Source organism: Impatiens glandulifera, chromosome 6, assembly GCF_907164915.1.
Source record: "Impatiens glandulifera chromosome 6, dImpGla2.1, whole genome shotgun sequence".
NCBI lineage: Eukaryota > Viridiplantae > Streptophyta > Magnoliopsida > Ericales > Balsaminaceae > Impatiens > Impatiens glandulifera.
Window position 1 is genome coordinate 32,895,688 of NC_061867.1, and position 25,030 is coordinate 32,920,717.

At 41.2% G+C, this 25,030-nt stretch overlaps 2 protein-coding genes across 2 annotated transcripts; both read right to left on the minus strand.

Annotated features, from left to right (window-relative positions):
• Positions 1–888: 888 nt before the first annotated feature.
• Positions 889–1,812, minus strand: LOC124943523. The gene has a single exon (XM_047484022.1). The coding sequence runs from the start codon at positions 1,810–1,812 to the stop codon at positions 889–891; it is 924 nt and encodes a 307-aa protein (XP_047339978.1).
• Positions 1,813–1,911: 99 nt separating this feature from the next.
• LOC124943524 lies at positions 1,912–4,272 on the minus strand. The gene is made up of 3 exons (XM_047484023.1): positions 3,484–4,272; positions 3,184–3,397; positions 1,912–2,366 (listed from the first exon to the last, which is right to left on the minus strand). The coding sequence occupies exons 1-3, from the start codon at positions 4,270–4,272 to the stop codon at positions 1,912–1,914; spliced, it is 1,458 nt and encodes a 485-aa protein (XP_047339979.1).
• Positions 4,273–25,030: the final 20,758 nt, after the last annotated feature.

A 25,030-nucleotide genomic window follows, 5' to 3' on the forward strand; every position in this document is an offset into this window, starting at 1 on the left:
CTTGTAAACTGAATAAAAGACGCGAAAGAAGGATTAAATCGCTGAAAAGTAGTCGAAGAAGAAACTGAAGATACGGGGAAAGAAAAAATACGAAAAGCCAGTGAGAAAAAATAAATTAAAAAAAATAATTTTGTTTTTTCTCTCTCATGTATATGTGCGAGATCACGTTGAATTCGTGGCCTTACTTTCATTATAATTTGGTTACCCAAATCATTTTATATATATATATATATATTATTATTATGTCATTAGGTAAACTATAAGTTGTTTTATCATTGAAAAAACATCTTATTCATTTATATCCATTTTTTTTAAATCAGTAAGTCAGTTGAACTATGATTTGTTTGGTGATATTGGTTTAATTCTTAAATATTGTATCAAATCTAATTTTAAAATAACTAGAACAAAAAGTAATTCATAACTTTTTATTTTCTTAATAAATAGGAGTGTATTTCACTTTATTGTAAACCTAGTGTATATTGAAAAAAAATCAATATCAGAGTATTTTTTTTTGTTAAAAAAAACTTTAATGTTATCATAATATATTGACTGCTTACCTAGCTGTAGAGAATGTGACCTCAAATGAAATGGATATTTGGAGAAATAAGTGTTGTAAAGTTTATGTAATGTTAATATTATATACTATCTAAATGTTTGGAGAGAACTTGAAGTTGAAGTGGATTTTGTATATTTTGTATTCTACCTTATTTTTTTTATTTTTTTTTGGGAAAACGACTTAGTGTCATTTCATTAAAATCCCAAAACGGGAAAGAAAACGGACATACTTTTCTCTAACTTTCTAACAAACCTAGAAAGTTAGATTAAAATTCAAGAAACAAACAATTCTAACAAAACAACACACATGACTTACAAACAAAACATAAAGAACTAGCTAGCCTTAAAACATTTAAAAGATGTGACTTCATCATAATTGACTTTCCATTCGCGACAAAGGACCCATTCCCGCTCACCTTTAGGAACCCGCCTCCACGTTCTAATTAGCGCACCACAATTAAATACGATGTCACTCCACACATGATCAACGTTTCGACAAACTCTACCAAAGACTCTAACATTTATCTCGGCCCACAAATGATAAACGATGGCAACAAACCCACACTTAAAGACATTAGCATGAAATTTACTACCTTTAGATAAGACTTGGGCAGCAACTTTTATATCCTCCCAAGACCCCGACAAGCTCACAATTCCCATGGCTAATGTGAAAAGATTCCAAATAGACCTAGCAAAAAAACAGCCACCCAAAAGATGATCAATGGACTCCGCAAACCCACTACAAAGAACACAATTGGCGTTCGGAATATCCATATAAGCAAAAATACGATCACGGGTACTAAGTCTACCACGGAAAGCCAAACAAAAGATGAAACAATGCCTGAGAATAACCTTTGAAGACCAAACGAGAGCAGCCCAATCGACAATTTGACATCTTTCTCTTATAGCATTCCAAACTATTCTCGACTTCAATTTACCATCCTCCTCAGCTACCCAAGAGTGAACATCAGCCCTATCACTTAGACGGATACTACTCAAATAATCTAATACTCGTCTTCCTTCCGGAACCCGTCTAATAATTGAAGTCCAAAGCCCAACATCAATATCGCAAACCGTGGCAGCCGCACAATCCTTTCTAATTCTCAATCCTTGGAATTCCTCTTTAATGATCAACGGTCGGTTTTTGAACCAAGGGTCGTGCCAAAAGAGAGTGCCACGCTCATCTCCAAGACAAATATGAAAGATCAAATCAAGGCTGTTTTTTAGTTTCAAAATCTTCTTCAAAGACCAAGTCATGTCGTCCGTAATTCTACAAGTCCAAATGCTCAATTCACGCTTCAAGAACCTGGAGTGCACCCATTTGACCCATAAGGAATCCTGTTTTGTTTGCAATTCCTAAAGATGTTTGTAAGTAACGGCCCGGTTCCATTCCACACAGCTCCTCTGCCCAATATCACCTTCATCTTTCGGTTTACAAATGTCAGTCCACTTGACTTTCTTACCCCCACGACCTTGGCTGCCCCAAATAAAGTTACGTATAATGGTGTCCATCTCTTTCATAACTTTCTTTGGGAGAACAATTTGTTGAGACCAATATCCAATTAACCCCATGACCACGCTTCCAACCAACTCAATTATGCCCGCATACGAAAGCTTCTTAGCCGCCCAACCTATAATGACGTTCTTGACCTTTTCAATGAGCGACCTATAGTGAATAACTTGGATCTGCCTTGTTGTGAGCGGAATACCCAAATAACGTACTAGTAACGACCCTTCAGAGATACCGATAATGTCTTGTATCCTTGCCTTTGTCTCATCATCAACACCACCATAGAACGCTGCACTCTTATCTACATTAATTTATAAACCTGTAACATCAGAAAAGAATGTAAGCGCATCTTTTATAGTTTGAATGGTCTCAACATCAGCATGTGCAAGCAAGAATAGGTCGTCTGCAAAACAAAGATGGGTGATCTTCTCCTCCTCATAGAAATGGTGGAAATTGTAATAGCGATTCTTTCGGAATGTCGTTAAGACACTCTCAAAGACCTCCATGATCAATACGAAAATGTAAGAAGAGAGAGGACCGCCATGCCTCACACCATTTTCTCCATTGAAATAGCCCCCGTGTACACCATTAACGTAGACAACAAAGCGGGAGGTAGAGATACACTACATAATCCAATATATATATATATTCTAGGAAAACCAGAAACAACAAGAAAGTCATGAATAGTTCCCCATTTAACATAATCAAAAGCCTTGCGAATATCAATTTTAAATGCAACCCGAGGTGAAATCTTCCTTCTCCATTATCCTTAAGAAGATTCTGCATTAGAAGAATGTTATGCGATATGGACCTACCGAGAATAAATGCAGATTGTCCTAGACTCACTAACTTAGAAATAACTCTTAGAAAGCGCTTAGAAAAAGTTTTGGAAATGATTTTATACACAACATTACAACAAGAAATGGGGCGAAAGTCTTGTATTTTTTTAGGCACTAAATTTTTTAATATAAGATTAAGCACAATGACATTCCATTGGGTTAACATTTTCCTATTACGAAAGAATTCAATCACCCCTTCTGTAATGTCATTACCCACAATATCTCAATTGACCTTAAAAAATTCCGCATTTAAACCATAATGCCCGGGGCTCTTATTACCATTGATACTCGCAAGAGCCTTTCTGACTTCATCCCTTGACACAACCTTGATAAGATCCCAACTATCCTCAGCAGAGATCCTCTTGTCAACAATCTGATAAAGTGTGTTGAGGTGACTAAGATGCTGCCTGATATTAGTACCCATAAGCCCACGGTAGAATTGGACAGCCAAGTTCTGAATTTGCTCATGTCCATGCACAAAGTCCCCACTATCCTTCTTGAGTATATGAACGTTGTTTCGAAGATTTTTGAAGAACACGTCCGATAAAAGAAATTCGTGTTCTTGTCCCCAAGAGAAACCCACTTTTGTCTCGATTTCTGTCTTATAAAACTCTCCTCCATAGAACTGAGCTCTCTAAAAGAAGCAAGAACAAATTCTTCCTCATCCTGAAGGAGATCATCAATGTCCTCATGAAGAAAGCGGTATTGAACCTCCTCAAGATCATCCCTCGCAGTCATGACTCTTTTAGAAATGTTGCTGAATTTTTTACGATCAAATTTAGTGAGCCGATTCTTAAGAAGTCTCAATTTCTCCGACACCCGAAACATATTGGAGCCATCCACGCGAGTGTTCCAGACCTCATGGAGAATGTCTTTAAACTTATCATTATCCATCCAAAAGTTGAAGAACTTAAAAGGACGCTTCACTCTCTTTTTCTTTTCCCAATAGAGCTTAAGTGGATAGTGATCAGAGATTCCCGGGTTAAGGATATGAACATGGCTTCTAGGAAACTTAGCAGCCCAAGTCGAGTTAATAAGACCCCTGTCAATTCTGCTCCTTCCAATTTGCTCATCACCCCTCGTAGAGGACCAAGTAAACAGGTTGCCAGAGTTGGTCGGTTTGACACACCCAATGTCACGAATACACTCATTAAAGTCTATCATGTCTTGGGTGATATCAGATTCAGGACTCCTTTGATTTTCAATTCTAGTAATGTTGAAATCCCCAATAATAGCCCAAGGATCCTCATCAATAATCTTGTCTTTCAGACAGCTCCACAAAATCCTCCTATCCGACCCCGAATTACATGCATAAACAATAGCCAAATGAAAAAGATTGTCGTGAACTTTGCTTTTAACTTCAACCATAATAACTTGATCAGAGGAGTAGATCATCTTGATGTCAACCACATCAATGTTCTAGGCAACCCAGATTCTGTCAGTTCTGTTGTTAGAATTGTGTAAAATATTCCAATTGCTGCCCATACAAAGGCATTTGATGCGATCAACATTGCGGTCTTTTATCTTAGTTTCAAGAATACCTAAAATAGTAAGCTTATGCTCCTCAATGATTCTACGAATTTCCTTGAATTTGATAGGATCATTGAGGCCCCGTATGTTCCATGTCATAATATTAATGAATGGATATACGGGTTGGACTCCTGAATTTCAACGTCGCTACAGCTAGCAAGACTTCTAACCATTCTGTTATCCCCCTCAACACTGCTTTCGCCTTCAGAAAACCCATAGGAATCACTGTCTTTGTTGTCATCAATAGCCACATAGTGATTAACATCAACGCTAGGCTTGCTGGAGGAATGAGAACAAAATTCAATTAAGCTTCTGTCCGATAAGTCAACATGATGCTCATGGTTGTCAAATTTGTTTCCAGCACGCATATCTATTGAGATAGGATCAGCAATAGGATCAACAATAGGAATTCTAAATAAACTCAGCCCAGATTCATTCAGATCAACCCCTTCATATCCAACAGACCCATCAATATCAGGAGCAGCAGAATGCCCAGCCAAATCAGCCTTTGAGACAACAAACCCGGAATTAGACCGATCTGCTAATGCCAACTCAAAGGACCCATCCGACCTTGCATTATCAATTTCAGCCAACCCATTATAACCAGCCAAATCAGTTTTAAGAGCAACCAACCCAATCTCAGATCGACCAAATTCAGAACCATCAATCTCATGACCAACCGTGCAACTTTCACTATTTGTTAACTCGGTAAGGTCATTACTTCTTAGAACCTGCTGAAGCCCAACCCTTTTCTTATGCAAATCACAACCAGCAATGTCAAACTTATCATCCATAATAGCAATACCAGCCGAATTAGTACCTTCAGGCCGAAGGGTGACATCAGTTCGTAAGCCAACCTCGGTCTTATCAGAAAATCCCAATGCTTTCACGGCTAGAGACCTTAGCAATTCCAGAAACAACAACTTCCGACCTTAATATAGGATCCTGACAATGACCCTCAAAGTCCTTATTGGCTAGCATGTGGTCCCGCTTAATAGATCCTCGATTCTGTATAAATTCATCAAGGCTATGAATACTAACATCCTTACCATCACAAAAAACGGTTTTAGCAGAACTGTTTTGCCGATCATACCCAATATTCTGACATGGAGGAACACAATCCTTGCCGAGAGAGTGACCATTCTCATTCATAGTTCTCTTTTGCACCCAAACCTGTTTGAGTTGCTTCTTTTTCTTAATTTTCAGCCCAGAGGTTTCCTTGTCAACTTGCATCTGAGCTAACCCTCTAGCATCTAAAGTGCTAGTATTAGCCATTAGACCTCCACTCATAGTATGACCAGGAGCATGAAATATTAGGTCCCATTTCTGAACATTCAACTTGCCATGACTCCTAACCCTATTATTAGCCCAATCACGCTTGACAATCGCTTTCTTAGCTTTAACCCCGTTCTGTTTCATTAAACTCTTCAGACTTGACTTACCCTTAGCTTTAACATCAATGCTAACCAGTTTCCCAGATTTCAAGAATTTATTCAGACCATCGACTATTTCATTTCCATGTTAGATAAAATTAGATCGGTTAAACAAAACTTAACAAAAACAAATCTCTTGTGCAGGAATAGGCAAAGAACTCAACCGGTCAAATTACTCAACCGGTTAAGAAACTTAACCGGTCAAGCAATCAAACCGACCAAAAACCTGACCGAACAAGAAAGACAAGATCGGTCAAATCAGAAGGCCAGAATCACTGAACAGTCGGTCAATCAGAAGCTATGGAAAAACCGGAAGTCATCCGGTTAACATAAACAACCGACCAGCACAAATAGATACTTCGGGTATCTGTTGAGAATGATACCAAAGGAACAGACTTAGTATTGCTATATTCATACAAGTCTAAGGACAGTCTGCAGGCTGCAGAAGACCGTCCTATAAGATCTTTCTAGTTCAGGATAAATCAGAAAGGCAATCTTCCAGGTACAGGCAACTGTCCAACCGACAGTTGCCATATTGAGTAAAAGACAAACCTAGCCGGTTTGACCTACATTGGAAGACTAGACCGCTAGGTCTGAATCACTGAACCTCTGCTCAACCAATAAGATTCAAGGAAATGAAATGTGATCGTTGGCACATTTCACCTATAAAAGAATGAGCTGAAGAGGAATCAATGCGGGTTACAAGTTCTGAATTTTCTACAGCCTAAGTAAAAAGATTGTGTTCTATCTCTAGAAAGCTTAAGCGCTTATTTGAAGTGTACCTACAATTTCGGTTAAAATTGTACAGGTGTTATCGAGCAGGAAATAAGTCTCGATCGGATTGTGTTTGTATTCCTTAGTGAATATCCTTCTCGCGGTTTCGAGAGGAAGGGTGACGTAAGAGTTTCATCTCCGAACATCCATAAAAACCTGTCTTGTTATTTACTTTCTAACCGATCTACACTAACCTACTAATACCGCTCTAACCGATTCAACATCACCTAAACCGAATTACTAAGCTCCAAAACCGACCCAGCAATCTCCAAACCTATCCTATTCAAATCCGGTTCTGCCTATCTCGTGTGTGTGCTGCTTCAACCTGAAACAAACCACTTCCGCGCTTGAACTCGGTTCAAGGGTTTGTGACAGTTTGTGTAGTATTGAAACTCCTGTGTTAATCTCTAACCGGATTAATCACCAACCTTTGAGTGAGACGCGCTAACCGGCCAGACCCCGGTCCGCCAGCCGCGACCTAGATCCTAACAATTGGTATCAGAGCAGTTAGTTTCAATACTCAAACAAGCATGTCGTTCGATAGGCCCCCAATGCTAAAAGGTGACGACATTGCCAACTGGAAGGCACGCATGCACCTGCATCTAATCATAATGAATGACGAGATGCAGTTCATTATAGCTGAAGGACCGATAATAATTGATAAAGACAGAAAGGATTGGACATCTGAAGATAGGAGAAGAAATAATCTGGATAATCATGCCAGAAACCGCATCTCCAACGGTTTGGACAGAAACACGTATTGCAAGGTCATAGATTGCAAAACAGCAAAGGAAACATGGGAAGCCGTGATTCAGATTCATGAAGGAAATGAAAGAATCAAGGAAAACAAGATAATGGTGGCCACTCAGAAGTTTGAAAACATCAAGATGAGACCGGGAGAAACAATGAGAGAATACAGTAACCGGTTCACAGGTGTGATAGACGAGCTAACAATTTTTGGCAAGAGGTATGACAACAAGGAAGTCATCATGAAAGCGTTAAGATCTCTTCCAAGCGCATGGGACATAAAGACAATGGTGATGAGGGAATCAAACTGTCTAAGCAAGATGAAGCTACACGATGTATTCGAAGATCTTAAGGCATATGAGTTTGAAATGAGATCTAGGACTGAAGAAGAAGTCTCAGCCTCAACCTCAACTAGAGCATTGATCACATCCACAGAACCGGTTGCTCTCGCACCGATCAGAACCGCTGAACAGTTCACCGAGGATGCCATGGCAATGCTTGCACAGAAATTCGGCAGATTCATGAAGAGAATCCAACCGACAAACACTTATAACTACGGTGATAAATCTAATGTTAGATGTTATAACTGCAATTGTTTGGGATATTTCAAGTGGGAATGCAGAAAACCGAGGAGAGATGACCGGAAACCGGATAATCAGAATAACCGAAATAATTATCAACAAACCGGTGAAGGAAGTGAAGTTCAGAAAGCATTGATAGCCGATGATGGAGGAAGCTTATGGGCTCACAATGACAGTGATGATGAACTCACATGCCTCATGGCAAATGAGGAACAAGTATTTGACTCTCCTTGTGAAGAATTTACTAAAGATGAGTTATTTAATGCACTAAACGATATTGTAGTAGAATATAAGAACATATTAACACTATTACCCAACTTTAGAGCCGACCCCATAGTACCTACCTTGACCGAACCAAAGACCATACAACCTGATGAAATCCTAGAAATCGAGGCAGCAATTGAACTATCTTCTGAGACCGAACAACTCAAGGAGCCAGTTCAAGAGTTGACCGAAGAGGAAAATGCCCGAATTCAGTATCGAATGGCCGCATGGAAAAGATCTAGTGAAATGGTAAATAGAATGTGTAGTTATAAAAGACATCCTAAGTGCATGTTTGGTCTAGGATACAAAAACAACAGATCCAACAACCGGAAACACTTCGACATCATGAGGCTCACAAAGGATAATCTTCCCTTCGTAAGTTTTGTCAGAAGTTCCTTAACTGTTGAAGAGGAATTAAGTGCCTCATATCTGAAAGACAAACTAACCTATGTAGGTCCAACTGATTCTGAGAAATGGCTTCACCTTGAGAAAAGGAAAGCCAACCGGTTCAAAAATAGGCAAGCCAACTCACAACCGCATAGGACAAACCAAAGATCATCCCCACCTAAGGCCCTCTTAGGAAAGCAGAAAGACTCCAAACCGAGTGCAAGAAAATTAGTTAAAACCTTAACCAGGAAAGTTGTCCGAATTGTCAAAGTATGGATACCCAAGGGACTAATCACTTGTGGACCCAAGTAAATGTGGGTACCAAATAGTTGTAAATATGTACATTTTACAAGAAATGAAGAAACGGCTAGGAAACTCTGAATAGTACTTGGATAGCGGTTGCTCCAGACACATGACCGGAAACAACAATCTTCTAACCGACATCAGAATAGAAATCGGTGCATTGATCACCTTCGGTGACAACTCAAAAGGTAGAACTGTGGGCAAGGGTAAGATTGTCCATGGTAACTTGACAATTGATTATGTACTCTTAGTCGAAAACCTACGTTTTAACCTGCTAAGTATTAGTCAAATATGTGATGCTGGATACACTGTAGAATTTCTTAAACATGCATGCTTAGTCAAAAGCTCTCAAGGTATCATACTACTAACCGGAAATAGGTTAGAAACATTTACAAGGTAGATTTGAAAAATAAAGTAGAATATCCTGTCTGCATGATAGCTAAAACCAATATAACCTGGCTGTGTCATAAAAGACTAAACCACTTAAACCTGAAAACATTAAACTATATCCGCGGTAAAAAGTTAGTTGAAGGAATCTCTGATATAGTATTTAATAAGGATAAGATCTGTTCAGCATGTCAAATGGGTAAACAAACTAAGTCAACCTTTAAAAGTAAAGGACACATTCAATCTAACCGATGCTTAGATCTTCTTCACATGGACTTATTTGGACCAATTAGGGTCGTCAGCCTAGGAGGTATGCTTTACACTATGGTAGTTGTTGATGATTATTCTAGATATATATTGGTAATATTTTTGCCATCCAAACGTGAAACCGCATCAAATTTGATCACACTGCTTAAACGTTTGCAAAATGAAAAATCAACACGCATTAATAGCATTAGAAGTGATAGAGGAACCGAATTTACAAATAGTACTCTAAATGCATTCCTTGATGAATCTGGTATTAGACACGAGTTGTCTAGTGCTAGGACCCCTCAACAAAACGGCCTGGCCTAGAGAAGAAACCGAACTCTCAAGGAAGCTGCACGGTCCATGATAGCCAATTCGGGCATTGCCCAGAAATTCTGGGCTGAGGCTATCAATACCGTATGTCACACACAAAACCGGTCTCTGATCAACAAGTTTCACAACAAAACACCTTATGAGGTATACTTTTATAGAGTTCCTAACCTTAAGTATCTTAAGATTTTCGGTTGTAAATGCTACATTCACATAAATGGCAAAACCTATTTATCTGCTTTTGATGCAAAATCCGATATTGGAATCATGTTAGGTTACTCAGCAGTTAGTAACGCATATAGAGTGTATAACATTAGAACCTTAACCATGGAGGAATCAATTCATGTTGTTTTCGATGAATCGGTCGAAAGCAACACTGCATCATTCTTTGATCTACACAACAGATTGGAAAATAACAATATCCACTCTGATAGTGAAGATGAGATTCCAGTTTTTAGACGGTTTGTCCATGACCAAATGGGTAATGATGAAACCCAGCCGGATCAAGCTGTCCCACGGAAGGAAGCTGACACTTCGGTTCAAACCAAGGAAATCAGTCGGTCTGACACTCTTGTTCAGCCTACCGATATGTCTAGCCTTGATCAAGTAAACTGTGATTTGGTAGACATCCCTGAACCGAACCTCAAAAGGAACACAAATCATCCTCCTGAGCTAATTATAGGTGACCCTTCAAAACCCGTTCGAACTAGGCGACAAATCTTGGAGGAATACTTCAGTTCCGCCTTTATATCCCAGATTGAGCCGAAAAGAGTGGATGAAGCATTGTCAGATCCGGATTGGATATTGGGAATGCAAGAAGAGTTAAACCAGTTTGAGAGTAACAAAGTCTGGTACTTAGTCCCTAGACCGAAAGATCAACCGGTCATAGGAACAAGATGGGTATTTAGAAATAAGCTCAATGAAGACGGTTTGGTCACGAGGAACAAAGCCAGATTAGTGGCACAAGGATACAAACAGGAAGAAGGTATTGATTTTGAAGAATCATTTGCCCTTGTAGCTAGGATTGAAGCTTTTAGGATTTTTTAGCTTTTGCTGCATTTAAAAACTTTAAAGATTTTCAAATGGATGTTAAAAGTGCATTTTTGAATGGTGACCTACGTGAAGAAGTATATGTTGAACAACCACCCAGTTTCAAAAATGCTGAACTGCCCAACCATGTATACCGCTTAAACAAAGCACTGTATGGTTTAAAGCAAGCTCCTAGAGCCTGGTATGACACACTAACCGCATTCTTGTTAACACATGATTTCACCATCGGTTCGGTGGACAAAACACTATTTAAATTTGAGAAAAAATGAACACATCCTACTTGTTCAAATATATGTAGATGATATCATCTTCGGTTCAACAGATCCTAAGTTATGTGATAAATTCTCAACCCTGATGACTAACAAATTTGAAATGAGTATGATGGGAGAATTAAGCTTCTTCCTAGGTCTTCAGGTTAAGCAACTCGAAGAAGGAACTTTCATAAGCCAACCCAAGTACACTAAGGAACTTCTAAAGAAATTTGGGATGGATACGTGCTCATCAGCCGCCACTCCAATGAGCTCATCGGTCAAACTGGACAAGGATGATGATTGTCAAGTAGTAGACCTGACTGCTTACCGAGGAATCATCGGTTCTCTCCTATACCTGATAGCAAGTAGACCGGATATACTATTTGTGGTCGGTGTGTGTGGGAGATTCCAGGCTAATCCAAAACATTCTCACTACACAGCCGCAAAGCGAATCTTGAAATACCTAAAGGGAACTCCTGACGTCGGTTTGTGGTATCCAAAGGACTCATCTTTTAACCTCACAAGTTACTCAGATGCAGACTATGCAGGTTGCAAGGTTGATAGAAAAAACACCAGCGGAACATGCCAATTCCTAGGTGATCGACTTGTTTCATGGCACAATAAGAAACAAACATCAGTGGCCACATCAACCGCAGAAGCTGAATACCTGGCAGCCGGAAGTTGCTGTTCACAACTTCTTTGGATCCAACAACAACTGAAGGATTTTGGTATCACAGCCGAAGAGTCTCCAATTTTCTGTGATAACACAAGTGCCATAGCAATCACCTACAATCCGGTTCTACACTCTAGAACCAAGCACATTGACATAAGGCACCACTTCATTCGGGAACATGTCATGCTGAAGCATATCCGGCTGGAATACGTATCGACAGAACAACAAGTAGCTGATATCTTCACAAAGCCTCTGCAGGAAGCTAAGTTTTCTCAATTCAGACTCACACTTAGTTTAACCGATATTAGTCAGCTTATCCGTAAAATGCTTAAAAGGGAAATCGGTTCGAACAGACAAAACCGGTAGTTCCTCCTAAATTGTCGGATTCCAAATTCACCAAGGTATCTATAGAAGAACCGCTTTGTCTATCAGTTAGAGTAAACCGACCGGTTACTTAGTGCATGCACCAAATAACCGCATCGGGACGAATGACTGAAAACCAACCGGTTTGGAAGTAGTTCACTTCGGATTATTTGGCCTCCAAACAAAAGTGGAATAATTATCTGTGTTTAAACTTATCTATTCTGAAAAACTACATTTTCAAAGTAAAACGGTCATACCTCAAAAGACGTGAAGATATGATATCTTTCACCGTCCAGGCCTATGACCCACATCCTAGGTTGCAGACATGCTTATTTTATGCAAAATTATATATCCTATGGTTAATAGACATCATTACCTGCAACACACTGGATAATAAGATCATCCCCACTAATATATAAGTTAGGCAAACCTTAAACAAAACAATCACAAGCTACAACTTATCCTCTTACTAAGACAAAATGTCTCAGTTTCCAAACATCCTTCAAGTGAATTTCGATTCAGCTCAAGGCACTGAGCATTATGAAGTCTTCAAGATGATTAAGTCACTTGAAGACACCGGTCTCAAACACTTCCTAGATGACAAATATGTCATCTTCCCAGAAACAGTCCTAGAATTCTTCTACAATGCCAGGGTCTTCCGAGGTACTCCTCACTTCGACACCCACATTCAGTCCAAGGTGGGAGGAACTGTGTTTGATTTCACAGAAAGTGATTTCGTCAGATGCTTCGACCTTCCGAAGCAAGGGCTCACCGATCTAAACGTTCCGGCTGAACTAAAGGCCAAAATCACCTTAAGCTTTGCTCGGTCAAACCACCCGGTCAATGATCACGGTGCAAGGTCATCGTTGAGAGCTGAGTACCAGCTTCTCAACGATGTCATCGGTCGAGGCATCCTAGGAAAGGATGTGACTAATACCTACTGTGTTGCAATTTTCAACATGATGTCCGCCATAACCACGGGTACGCCAGTCAACTGGTCGAGGGTGTTGTTCGATGTCCTAATATGGATGATCGGCATTCGCGCAATCGGCCTCGTCCCCCAGATAAGTTGTCTACTTCTGGAACTTGGGGTTCCACTCTATCCTGGCGAAGGGTTGAACCAGGCCCAGGTCATCACCAAAGAGATTACCGACTCATTCTATGAGCGGTTTGAGAAAGCCTGGAAGAAGAAGAACCGCCACATCAACTGCAACGGACATTAAGTCACTCCTTCTTACAACCGATCATTTTGCTGTACGCACCAGTTGTATCAGTGTCCAACTCTATCATGATCATCTCGGCTTAGTCTATGCTATTTTTCGGTTTTAATTATTCACCTTCCGGTTTTTTGTACTCTTCTTCATTAATGATAAGTAACTTTTAACTTCCAACTACATGAGTAATTACTATCCAACAAACTTAGTTACTTTTGAACTAGATTCCTTACCTCGAGCTCCGCAACCGGTCAAAAGTAACTCATTCCCAAGGAGTTTTGGAAACATAAATATTCTCTTCATTAATAAGACAAAACTGAATTTCAACATTAAATGCTGATATTTTCCCTCCAATTTCGGATCTATATAACCATCTCAAAATCCCACCTTATCAACTTAACATATCTCAAAACCAAAAATTCTTGAACTCTCTCTCTTGGCAAAGTTTGAATCATGTCGAGCCGAACTCTAAGGAACTTCCTGAGCATTGATTTCGACTCATGCCTTCAACATGATGATCTGGAAACAACGGAACTCATGTTTGAGTCACTAATCGACACCGGTCTTCGGGATTTTCTCGAAGAATCCGGACCCATACTCATTCCGGACGTAACCCAATTTTTCAACAATGCCTCTATGAGAGGTGATTTCATTGTTTCCTCGGTGAGAAGTCATTTTGTCTTTCTGGACGAGAGCGAATTCGCTAAAAAGTTCAATCTGCCCACAGAAGGGTTTTCTGACTTCCCAACCCGGGTGGGAAGCGCAGCAACCGAGTACTCAGTACTGTTCTCCGGAACCGAGGTGCCGGTAGAGAACTACGGGCTAAAACCTGCCTTCGCCACCACATCCAGCTTCTCTACGTGATTGTCAACCGATCTATCATTTGCCAAACTACAAACCAACACTATTCTAAGAGAGTGTTCGACATGATGACCTACATTGTCAGCAATACACCTATAAATTGGTCATCGGTCATCTTCCAAAATCTGAAGAAAATGGTCGAGACAAAGAAAGGTCTCGGTTATGCTCCTCACCTAAGCCGGCTCTTTCTTAAGTACCGTCCAGAATTTGAACCAGGTACACCGGCATCCCCATCGAATGTTCTCGATAAGGATGGGGTGGTTGACAAGTTCTCTAGAATAGTCGTTACATAAGTTGTATTTCTATCTCTTATGTACTATAAACCGATCATTGTGTCGGTTTTTATCATGTATCTTTCTTTTCAATAAATATCTATTTTAAGCTTGATGACCGGGTCAAAAATCAGAACATTATAATATTCATCTGACTAACCGGTTAATTTCGCTAAAATTACTTCATTGGAAAATCCGTTCAAACTCAAAAAAACCGCATTATCGCAGTTAATAAATTGCTTCATTTCAATAACGGTTACAAGAAGAACCGCTGTATCACCGGTTACATAACCGAAATTAAAAGACCGCTCAAAGTCTTTGGAGGGAAAACTCCCGCCCATCGTTTCCCGCCGATCTTTTCCCGCCCATGGTTTCCCGCTCAATGCTTTTGGAGGGAAACTTCCCGCCTAATAGTGATGTGACGGTTCGCGGCGGTTGGAATTCCAAACCGCGACTATAAAAAGGGTCCTTAGTCATTTTCTTTCATTCTCACGCGAATCGGCTTCTCTCTCTAGCTTTCAACTCTCTCAACTCTCTCAAACATTCTCTCTTCATCTCTCGGTCCTATTATCTAAAATGGGTCACGATTTAGTGTTGTTCAAACATATCTTCCAAGTCGATTTCGAGAAAATTAGGGCAAACGGTTCGGCTCAGGCAAAGCAAGTGATATCCCGGATCTCCGAGTCCGGTCTCGAACATTTTCTGGGCGGGCCATTCATATTATACCAGGATCCGGTCAATGAATTTTTCCTAAACGCATTTTTGACCGAAGGAACAATCATCGGATCCATATGCGGTCAACGGATCGAACTGACAGAGAAGTCGGTCGCTGAGATACTACAGCTGCCATCCGAAGGAAACAACTTCTCGGTAAACTTAGATGAGGAGACCTTCGAGGCAGCTTGCCAGATTCTTTCGGAAACAGCGGTCCCTATCGTAGTATCCGGTAAGAAATCATCCCTTCAACCGGAGTATAGACCGCTATGTGATATCTTCACAAAATCGGTCTAGGCAAGAGGGGAAACATTGACAGTCTCACCCGGGCAAACATTAAGATGATTGCCGGTTTAGTCAACGTCATCAAAATTAACTGGGCTAAGGTAGTTTTCACAAACCTATGTGTAATGGTGGATCCGACATCCACTCGGTCATGGGGATACGCCATCCCACTTGGAAAAATCATGCGTCACCTCAAAATCAACACCGGCTCTGGTGTTCTCCTATCACCCAGCAAAATTATAAAGTCCCATCAATTCAGGGACAAAAAAAGGAAAAGAAAAGCCTCCGGTTCTACAGGTGGCCGAAAGAAGAAGGCAACCAGTAAGAAAGCAACTCCGGTCAAAGAAAAATCCGGAAGCAAGAAGGTTAGACAACCAACCGGATCGGCTGATCTGCGGTCCGACACCCTCAATGATGAAGATTCGACATCCAGCTCTGGTCGAACCGCTTCACAAAATACCGAAGAAGATTAGTCCGGTAAGGGGAAAGGACCGATAGTCGAGGAAGAATCGGTTCGACATGATGATGATGCCGGCTCGGACACACTTGGGGAGGAAGATGTCTACGCTGATGATAACACCCAGAAAACGGCCGAGGATCTCGTCAGCAGAATCATGGACGAAATCCATCAGCAGGCTCGCGCGGCATCCGAAATGTTCTATCAGTGGATCCGACACCGGCATCAGGTACTCTACAAACACATGCTACCGGATCTCACCGTTAGCCAGAAATTCGAAAGGTTGCTTGAGATGGTGGAGGAGGTCATCAACCTCACAAAGGCTCAGAACGTCACAACCGCCCTAAAACGAAACACGATGGTCGAACCGCGTGCTCGGTTACAAAGGCTCACCGAACACATTCACCGTCTACAAGAAAAGCATACTCCGGGGACACCGAACTCTCAAGTTCAACTTTTGGTGTTAGAACTGCTTACGGTCAAGGAAAGGGCACTGACTAAGGAAATAGCGCGGCTTGAAGCGGAGCCCGACCACCAAGAAACATCGAACTCATCCAGATCCCCTCCTGAGGATATTGGCGGTCAGAATCCGACCGATAAAGAGCTATCCTCTCCTCCACCGGATCAGACTATCAACGTAACCGAAGTCAGGACAGAAACACCTCTCACCGACCACCGAGAATCTGTTCAGACCGGGGATTCGGAACCGACCATAACGGAAGAAAGGGTCAAGACCCTCATTGAAGAATTTGTCAACGACGCGGTTCAGCCATGGAAGAAGAAAATCAAGGAAACCGCAGCTAAAGCATTCGAGATGGCCGAAACGACAAAGGATGATCTAAACAAAGCGGTCGATCGGATCATGTCTGTTGAAACAAATTACGGTAATATGGATCAACTATACGGCGGTCATCTTGATCGAACCAAGGCATTGGAGGATATAACTCCGAAGCTGGTGAACGACCTCGCTTCGGTCAACCAAAGAGTAGCTGATATGGAACGGTCTTAAGAAACGACCGATCAAAGGTTGACAAAGGTCGATAAGGACCTGGCTCGATCAAGTGCCCAAGCCGGCTCAACACTTGACAAGGTAATAAACCTTGAAGAAAAGAATGCCAAGCTTGAAGCCGATCTCAAGGCAGTAACCGAACAGGTGGCAGAGCTAATAGAAGCTAAGCTGGCTGCCGACAAGTCACTTGAGGAAGCGAATGCTATCGCGGCTCAGAAGCTCCAAGATGCCCTGGATGAGCAGACCTGGATTCAGAAGGAAACGGCAGAGGCGGATGCGAACTTAGCCGGACATATGCAAAATCTAGAAAACAGTGCACCGGCCATAACAGCATCCATAGCGGCTCAACAAGCCAAAGATGCTAACCGATTAAGGGCCCATAAAGAAACATATAACAAGTCTGCCAAGGCTCACAAGAAGTCCAAGGCGGTTGCTTCCTCTTCCGTTCCGGTCACACGAAAAAGGAAAGCTGCTTCGAGGAGGGCGGAAATCACCGGACTATTGGACAGAGTCACTAACACGATTGTTGACCCTCCACCCAACCCGGTTTGGCAAACCGAGGATGATTTCGAGGAAGAGCTCGAGCCACAACTCAAAAGACAGCGGTGTTTGAATGTGGTTCCAATCAGATTGATCGGTCAACCGTTCTCTCCTCACACCGGCACATCAGGCGGTCAAGGACCCTCTTCCAGGCCGGCCCAAGCGGTCAAAGGACAAACAACCGATGAACTGCTGGAACATTTCCTGCCACCTAGAGCAAAGAAATAGGGGCCTTATTTACTTTTATTTGCTTACGTCTATTTCGGTTATATATATATAGTTTTCTGCCTTAGTATATTTCTTATATATATAGTGATTTTTGGAAACCGGCCTATATTTCATCCTTACATGATTTTGAATATTTTAAATAAAATAATCAAAAAAGGAGAAATTGATAAGATAAAAGATAAAAATATAAATTTTTTTAAAAAAAAATTACTCAAAATTTTCCAAAATCTTTCGAAAAATTCTCCCAAGTTAGTTTCAAAAAATCCGGCTAAATAAACTCTTAAAAACAAAACGGCCTATATTTGCATCCTTACATGATTTTGAATATTTTAAATAAGATAATCAAAAAGGGAGAAATTGTTAGATAAAATTAGATCGGTTAAACAAAACTTAACAAAAACAAATCTCTTGTGCAGGATTAGGCAAATAACTCAACCGGTCAAATTACTCAACCGGTTAAGAAACTTAACCGGTCAAGCAATCAAACCGACCAACACCTGACCGAACAAGAAAGACAAGATCGGTCAAATCAGAAGGTCAGAATCACTGAACAGTCGGTCAATCAGAAGCTATGGAAAAATCGGAAGTCATCCGGTTAACATAAACAACCGACCAACACAAATAGATACTTCGGGTATCTGTTGAGAATGATACCAAAGGAACAGACTTAGTATTGCCATATTCATACAAGTCTGAGGACAGTCTGCAGGCTGCAGAAGACCGTCCTACAAGATCTTTCTACTTCAGTATAAATCAGAAAGGCAATCTTCCAGGTACAGGCAACTGTCCAACCGATAGTTGACATATTGAGTAAAAGACAAACCTAGCCTGTTTGACCTACACTGGAAGACTAGACCGCCAGGTCTGAATCACTGAACCTTTGCTCAACCAATCAGATTCAAGGAAATGAAATGTGACCGTTGGCACATTTCACCTATAAAAGAATGAGCTGAAGAGGAATAAATGCGGGTTACAAGTTCTGAATTTTCTACAGCCTAAGTAAAAAGATTGTGTTCTATCTCTAGAAAGCTTAAGCACTTATTTGAAGTGTACTTACAATTTCGGTTAAAATTGTACGGGTGTTATCAAGCAGGAAATAAGTCTCGATTGGATTGTGTTTGTATTCCTTTGTGAATATCCTTCTCGCGGTTTCGAGAGGAAGGGGTGATGTAGGAGTTTCATCTCCGAACATCCATAAAAATCTGTCTTGTTATTTACTTCCGCCTGCTTTACTTTCTAACCGATCTGCACTAACCTACTAATACCGCTCTAACCGATTCAACATCACCTAAACCGAATTACTAAGCTCCAAAACCGACCCAGCAATCTTCAAACCTATCCTATTCAAATCCGGTTCTGCCTATCTCGTGTGTGTGCTGCTTCAACCTGAAACAAACCACTTCCGCGCTTGAACTCGGTTCAAGGGTTTGTGACAGTTTGTGTAGTATTGAAACCCCGGTGTTAATCTCTAACCGGATTAATCACCAACCTTTGAGTGAGACGCGCTAATCGGCCAGACCCCGGTCCGCCAGCCGCGACCTAGATCCTAACATTCCATCACCAATACCTACAATCCTCCCAGACTTCAAAACCCTAAACAGATCATTGACCCTATCAGCATCAGCCGTGTCAGCATAAGACCGGTTGCCACAGCTCCTGACCTGGGGCGTATTAATATGGTTCGGATTAGGCTGCTGAGATGATTCAACTGCTGAAGAGGGGGCGCAGGAATTGGAGTGATTAACACTGTTTGGAGAGCAAGCATTGTTGACAGGGCAATTTTTGATAGAGTGGGTAAAAGTGCTGCATCAGATACAACGATTTGGTCTCCACTCATACTGCACTCCAATATTAAAAACATTTCCCAATTTGTCCTGCATTTCAAGCTTCAAAGGTAGACTGCTGGCCGGATGTATTTCCACACAGACCCTGGCCACCAAGGCCCTTTCATAACCCTCCATGGCTGGATCAAACGACAAGGGTTTCCCAAGCATGCTTGCAACATAAGCTATCCCAACATGATTGCAGAAATGTGGAGGAATGTTCTTGAGTTGAACCCATATCTGTTCAATTTCAGGAGGCTTACAATTTGTATTAAGTGTTTCAGTCCATTTATAAAATTTGAACCTGTGATTTCTGATGAAGGCATATTCCGCATTTATAATATCTTGGAGCTCACTTCCATTGCGGAAATTCAGAAAATAAAACCCAAAATCATTAATGGTCACCCTCTCAAGCCCACTATTTTCCCATAATTCTAGAAAAAAATTCTAACAATGTTGAATTGGATCTTTGTGTTACCCATAAAATGACCCACCAAAACGGACTCCCAAGCCTTGACACATGTTTCTTCAACTTCAGGGGGGAGTTTGAATTTGTATGGCTGATCAAGGGTAATTGCTGCCAAAGAAGCAGTGTCAATATTGAACTTCCCTTTCTCAGGGTCCGGGGTGGTTGAATTATTCCAAACGTTGCCTTTTTGCCAAGACTTGTTGGGATTATCTCTAACAAAATAAACCTGGGCATTGGGGCATTTGGAGACCTCTTTCATGAAATCAACTAACCAATTTACAACAGTATCATACTGGTCCTTATTGAAAAGGTTCCAGTTACGCATATAATGAGCATTAAATTGGACATTGAACATATCACATCGATCCCTAGCCATGACAATCTCTTGTCGTCTAATCTGAGACAACTTCTTTCTAATTTGATTTCGTAACCTGTTAAGTTAGAGATCTCATATTTAGTGACCCCCCAAGTAGCGTTAGCTTCAGTAGATTTTGGACCTCCAGCAGGCTTTGGTTGACTCTGAACATGAGAAGAATCTGCTTCAAAAGCCTTACATCTAGCTTCAGGAGCAGACCTAGCCGGGGCAACCCTTTCATTATGCCCATTATTAATTTTTTCAGCCCACCTAACCCGTTTACTTCCAGCAGGTGCAATATTAGCAGACCCAACCCTTAACAGAATATCAACATTAGTATTTGTCCCTCCAGTTTGAGGTCTCACCCTTTTACTTTGGTTAGACTTCAGACATGGACCAATCTCATCCACAGTTACAGATCGCTGAGAATCTTTCCCATCATGAACCCTTGACTCAGGGTCATTATCAAAAAGAGGAGAATAAATGCCAATATAATCAGACCCCAGGTTTGGAAGTTCAAAATCAACAGCTGAATTTACATTGGGGACAGGATCAGGAGTAAAAACTGGAGTGGAGGGACTAGCATCAATCCCATCTTTTTTGTTAGTTAACTTGAATTCAGCAATTAAAACATCACATTGCCTTTCTACAACAGAATCGGAAAATTCAAAACCAGTTGAATTGGCCATATTAATACTACAAACACTTTGACTTGTTGCAGGTCTGGAACAAGGCTTGTTGTAGAAAACCTGTTGCGTATCAGGATTCTGCAGCTTAGACAGATGAGATTCAGATTCACCAATAATTGCACCATCACATTCCAAATCAGATGTAGTATCTTCAACCCCATGATAATTGTTAATTGAATCAAGCGCAGCAATTACGTTCTCCATAAGATCAATGTTCACCCGTTTTTTGATTTCTTTCTCCTAGCCTTCGGTTTGCTGTTATTCACCTCAACTGACCCAGAAAAACTAGAATTTGTGCACAAACCTGCACTATCAGAAGTTTTAGAACATGAGGATCGGGATAAGACGTCATCAGCCTGTGAAGACTGTTTGCCCGTAGTGGTCTGCAGTAATATGTCATGTGTAGGGTTAACAGATCGAATTATAGGATCGAGGCTAGCATGTGATGTTGAAGTGTGAGAAGCAGATATTACAGTCTCCACGAAACCAGGATCACATTCATTCCCATGCTTAACTGAGACAATGGGGCCAGGAGACTGAGTGACAACTACAATAGAGCACATAAGCCATGGAATAGGAATCGGGGAACCAGTAGAGTCAGAGCCATCCGACCGGGAACTAGAACCAAACAATTTCAACCTCCTTCTCAGCTTTTTATTCATCATTTTTTTTCTAGCTCCAGGAATGGCATGATCTGTTTTATCACCATCAATAAAGTTAGGGTCCAAAATTTCATCACAAGATCTAACGGCAGCAAAAGTAGCCTTAGGAAAATCAGGCAAGATCTTTAACGCAAAAGGATCGATAATATAAGCACCGCTATCCACCAGTCCAGCACGATTTGCAGAAATAGCTCCAAGACTAGGGCTAGCATTCTTGACAAAAGCAGCAAGTCCCATGTCATAAGCAAGGGCGAAATCCTTAGCAAGCAGCACGAAATTATGAACAGCACTAGGCCCAAAAGAGGACCCATGTTCCAAACCAGACTCAGTATCAGAAGAACCCCGACAAGCCCCTGAATCAGGCTCATCAGACATGTTAGGACCAACCTTCATCGCAAACAGGTCCATGGTCAGACAAACGACATTAGTGTTAGGGACATCCTCAGAATCAAACAACTGGTTATCCATTATCCTAATAACAGGATGTTCAGCAGGAACATTATTCAACATAATAGACCGGTCTAGACCAAGGACATGACTTGAAAGCATATGCTCATTAGACCTAGAGCTGGGACCGCAAGCATTACAAACTGAGTCAGGAATCCCAGCCTTAACCAACACTCCACAGTATCCGGACACTAAACAAGCAGAACCAGCAGACCCGGTAGCATCAACAGCACCAGAACTAAACTGATCAACAATATCAAGCAAACCATCACCCCTACCGGTTCTAGATGCATCAGAAAGACTTGAAACCTTAGCACATCGATCCAACTTAACACTTGAAACAACAAGCCTCCACACACTACCAGGACCAACGCTAATATGACCAGAATTGCCATCACTTAAACCCAAATTATACCTAGACCCTGCTATCAACACAGCATCAGACTTGATATAATCCGCACCCAAAGTGCACCCAGCAGAACCAGACCCAACAGCATCAGTAGAACCTGAAACCTTAGCACTTGAACCCTGCTCAACACTAACCTCAACCCCAGATTACATCCAAATCTAGTCAACAAGACATCATCCAAGTTGACATTACCCGATATTAAATTGCAACCAGAACTTGCATTCAAAACATCACCAGGAACGACACCTGATCCGGCTACACTAAAACCCAATGGAGCAACCACCCCACCAGACCCAGAAGCATCAAAACTAGAGGCTATTTTAGACCCAGCCGCGACATAGCCCACAAGAGCACCCAAAAAGGACCCGATATGACCCACTCCACCTGTTTCAGACCCATCCGCAACAAAGCCCACATGAGCACCCAAAAAGGACCCAATAGGTTCAAGACCCATAGGGCAGATCGGAATAACCCTATACTTCGAAACAATAGACTGTTTAGGCCCAGATGAACATAACACCTCAGTAAGAACTAAAGGCTCAACATGACAGATTACAGGGGGGTGCATGAAGGATTTTAGAGGATGTATCAAAGGTGTAAAGACTAGAACTAGAATCAAATAAATCAACCTGTGCAGTAGTAACTCCCAATGCATTTAAAGATAGCAATTCATCAACATAAAAGGGATTTCTATCATTCCTAATTCCGCAATCACTAGCATTCCTAGACTGCAGAATCCTATTAGAACCTAAACAATTATCAAGCACACCATCACACAATTTCCTAGCAGGACCTAAACAATTATCAACATAGGGGTTCCCGGTAGGACTTAAAGCACAACATGCTTTAGAATACAGATTAGGGGGTAAAGGAGACTTACTTGGAGCCTATTTAACATTGAATTTAGAAGAGCCTAAGCTTCCATCACCCACGAACTGCTCTTGATTGACCTACGTTGTTTACCCTGGGATTTTAGTGACACTCTAGCCCTCCCCGAACTACTAGTTGTCAAGGGACCGGGGAGCACCTTCTCCTAGCTAGATGGGTGATTGAGAACAGCACCTCTTGCCCGAGTTATGATACCGGACGGGTGTGAGCCGGTTATGAGATAGACTATCTTTTAGAGAGGATAGCCTACAATGGAACCACAAGACAATGAATGCTACAGCAGTTATGCGAAGTGGACGAATGAATCAAAAGGCGAAGTGGAAGTACACTAGGGTCCGACTTGCGACCTCCGCGGTGAGGACTGAAGCCAAGGCCTAGACCTCGACAAAATATGTAAACAATACACAAGAGGAGAAGTTGAACCAGTCCACAACGAGTAGAAGGTCCCGACAGAGGTTGACGACGCTATACTTCCGACAACCCGGCAAAGTGACAACCGGTATCGGTCTGCTACATGCTTCAGCGAGCCATAAGATGCGCGACAATCGACCATAAGGAGAAGGAGTGAGACGGTCGGCTTCCAAGGAGGACGCTCTATCGCGGCAAGTGTTCGATGAAGATATCTGATCCAAATAGTAAAAACGCGATTTCTCCCGATTCTTCCAACGAAATTGAAATCCCTTCTGTCAGATTGTAGGGGGGATAGAGATGCACCAGTAGGAGAATTTTGAGACTATTCCGTCATCGGAGGCATCGCCGGTGGTGTTTTTTTCGATCGTGTCTAAAGTGAGAAAAAAGTCTCCAGAGTAAATTCTCTCTCTAGGCGTTAATTTATTCTATCTTATTTTGTATTCAATTACATAGGATTGTTCAACACGATCGTCTCGCGAATGGCCTAATTGTCTTGCGAAGGACCGTCCTTTTTCGCGATAGTCCTTCTCGCGACGGGCCTTCTCGCGATGGGCCTTCTCACGATGGGAAGTCCCTTCTCACGAAGGGCCTTCTCGCGATGGGCCTTCTATTATATATTGGATGATGATGATTGATGATAAAACTGTAACAGGCTAAGTACGATCCATTTGTAATCATTGTGCTTCACCATATGACAAAAGTATCATTTGAAATTCATGTATTCATTTGAAATAACTTTTAACACTTAAAATTATGATTCAATTGATAGCCTATATTTTCTTATTTGTTTGAAGATTGGCGTTTGTAGAATCACATAACAAATTCATAGCATATTCACATTATTAAAACTAGAATCGATTCAATTGATAGCCTAGGCTTTGTTTGTAGCCGCCCTTTCTCATAAAAAAAATGAACATGAACTTTAGATCTAAAACATACTAAAGAAATGGTTAAGTCTCAATCCCAAATGGTTAATTGGAAGTTACTTTCAAGTGAAAAACTTCATTTCGTGTATGTGTATGTGTAGTAGATATGAATTGCAGTAAGAAACTTCAAGTCTGAATTGTAGTAAAG

Excerpts from the sequence above, each read along its gene's own strand:
- LOC124943524 (XM_047484023.1), bottom strand. The coding sequence starts at position 4,272 with ATGGTTGAAGTTAAAAGCAAAGTTCACGACAATCTTTTTCATTTGGCT. Across the intron at positions 3,398-3,483 it reads AGAAATCGAGACAAAAGTGG|GATAGTGGGGACTTTGTGCA; the intron begins GTTTCTCTTGGG and ends ATACTCAAGAAG. Across the intron at positions 2,367-3,183 it reads GGCTCTTGCGAGTATCAATG|ATAAGAGTGCAGCGTTCTAT; the intron begins GTAATAAGAGCC and ends AAATTAATGTAG.
- LOC124943523 (XM_047484022.1), bottom strand. The coding sequence starts at position 1,812 with ATGACTTGGTCTTTGAAGAAGATTTTGAAACTAAAAAACAGCCTTGAT.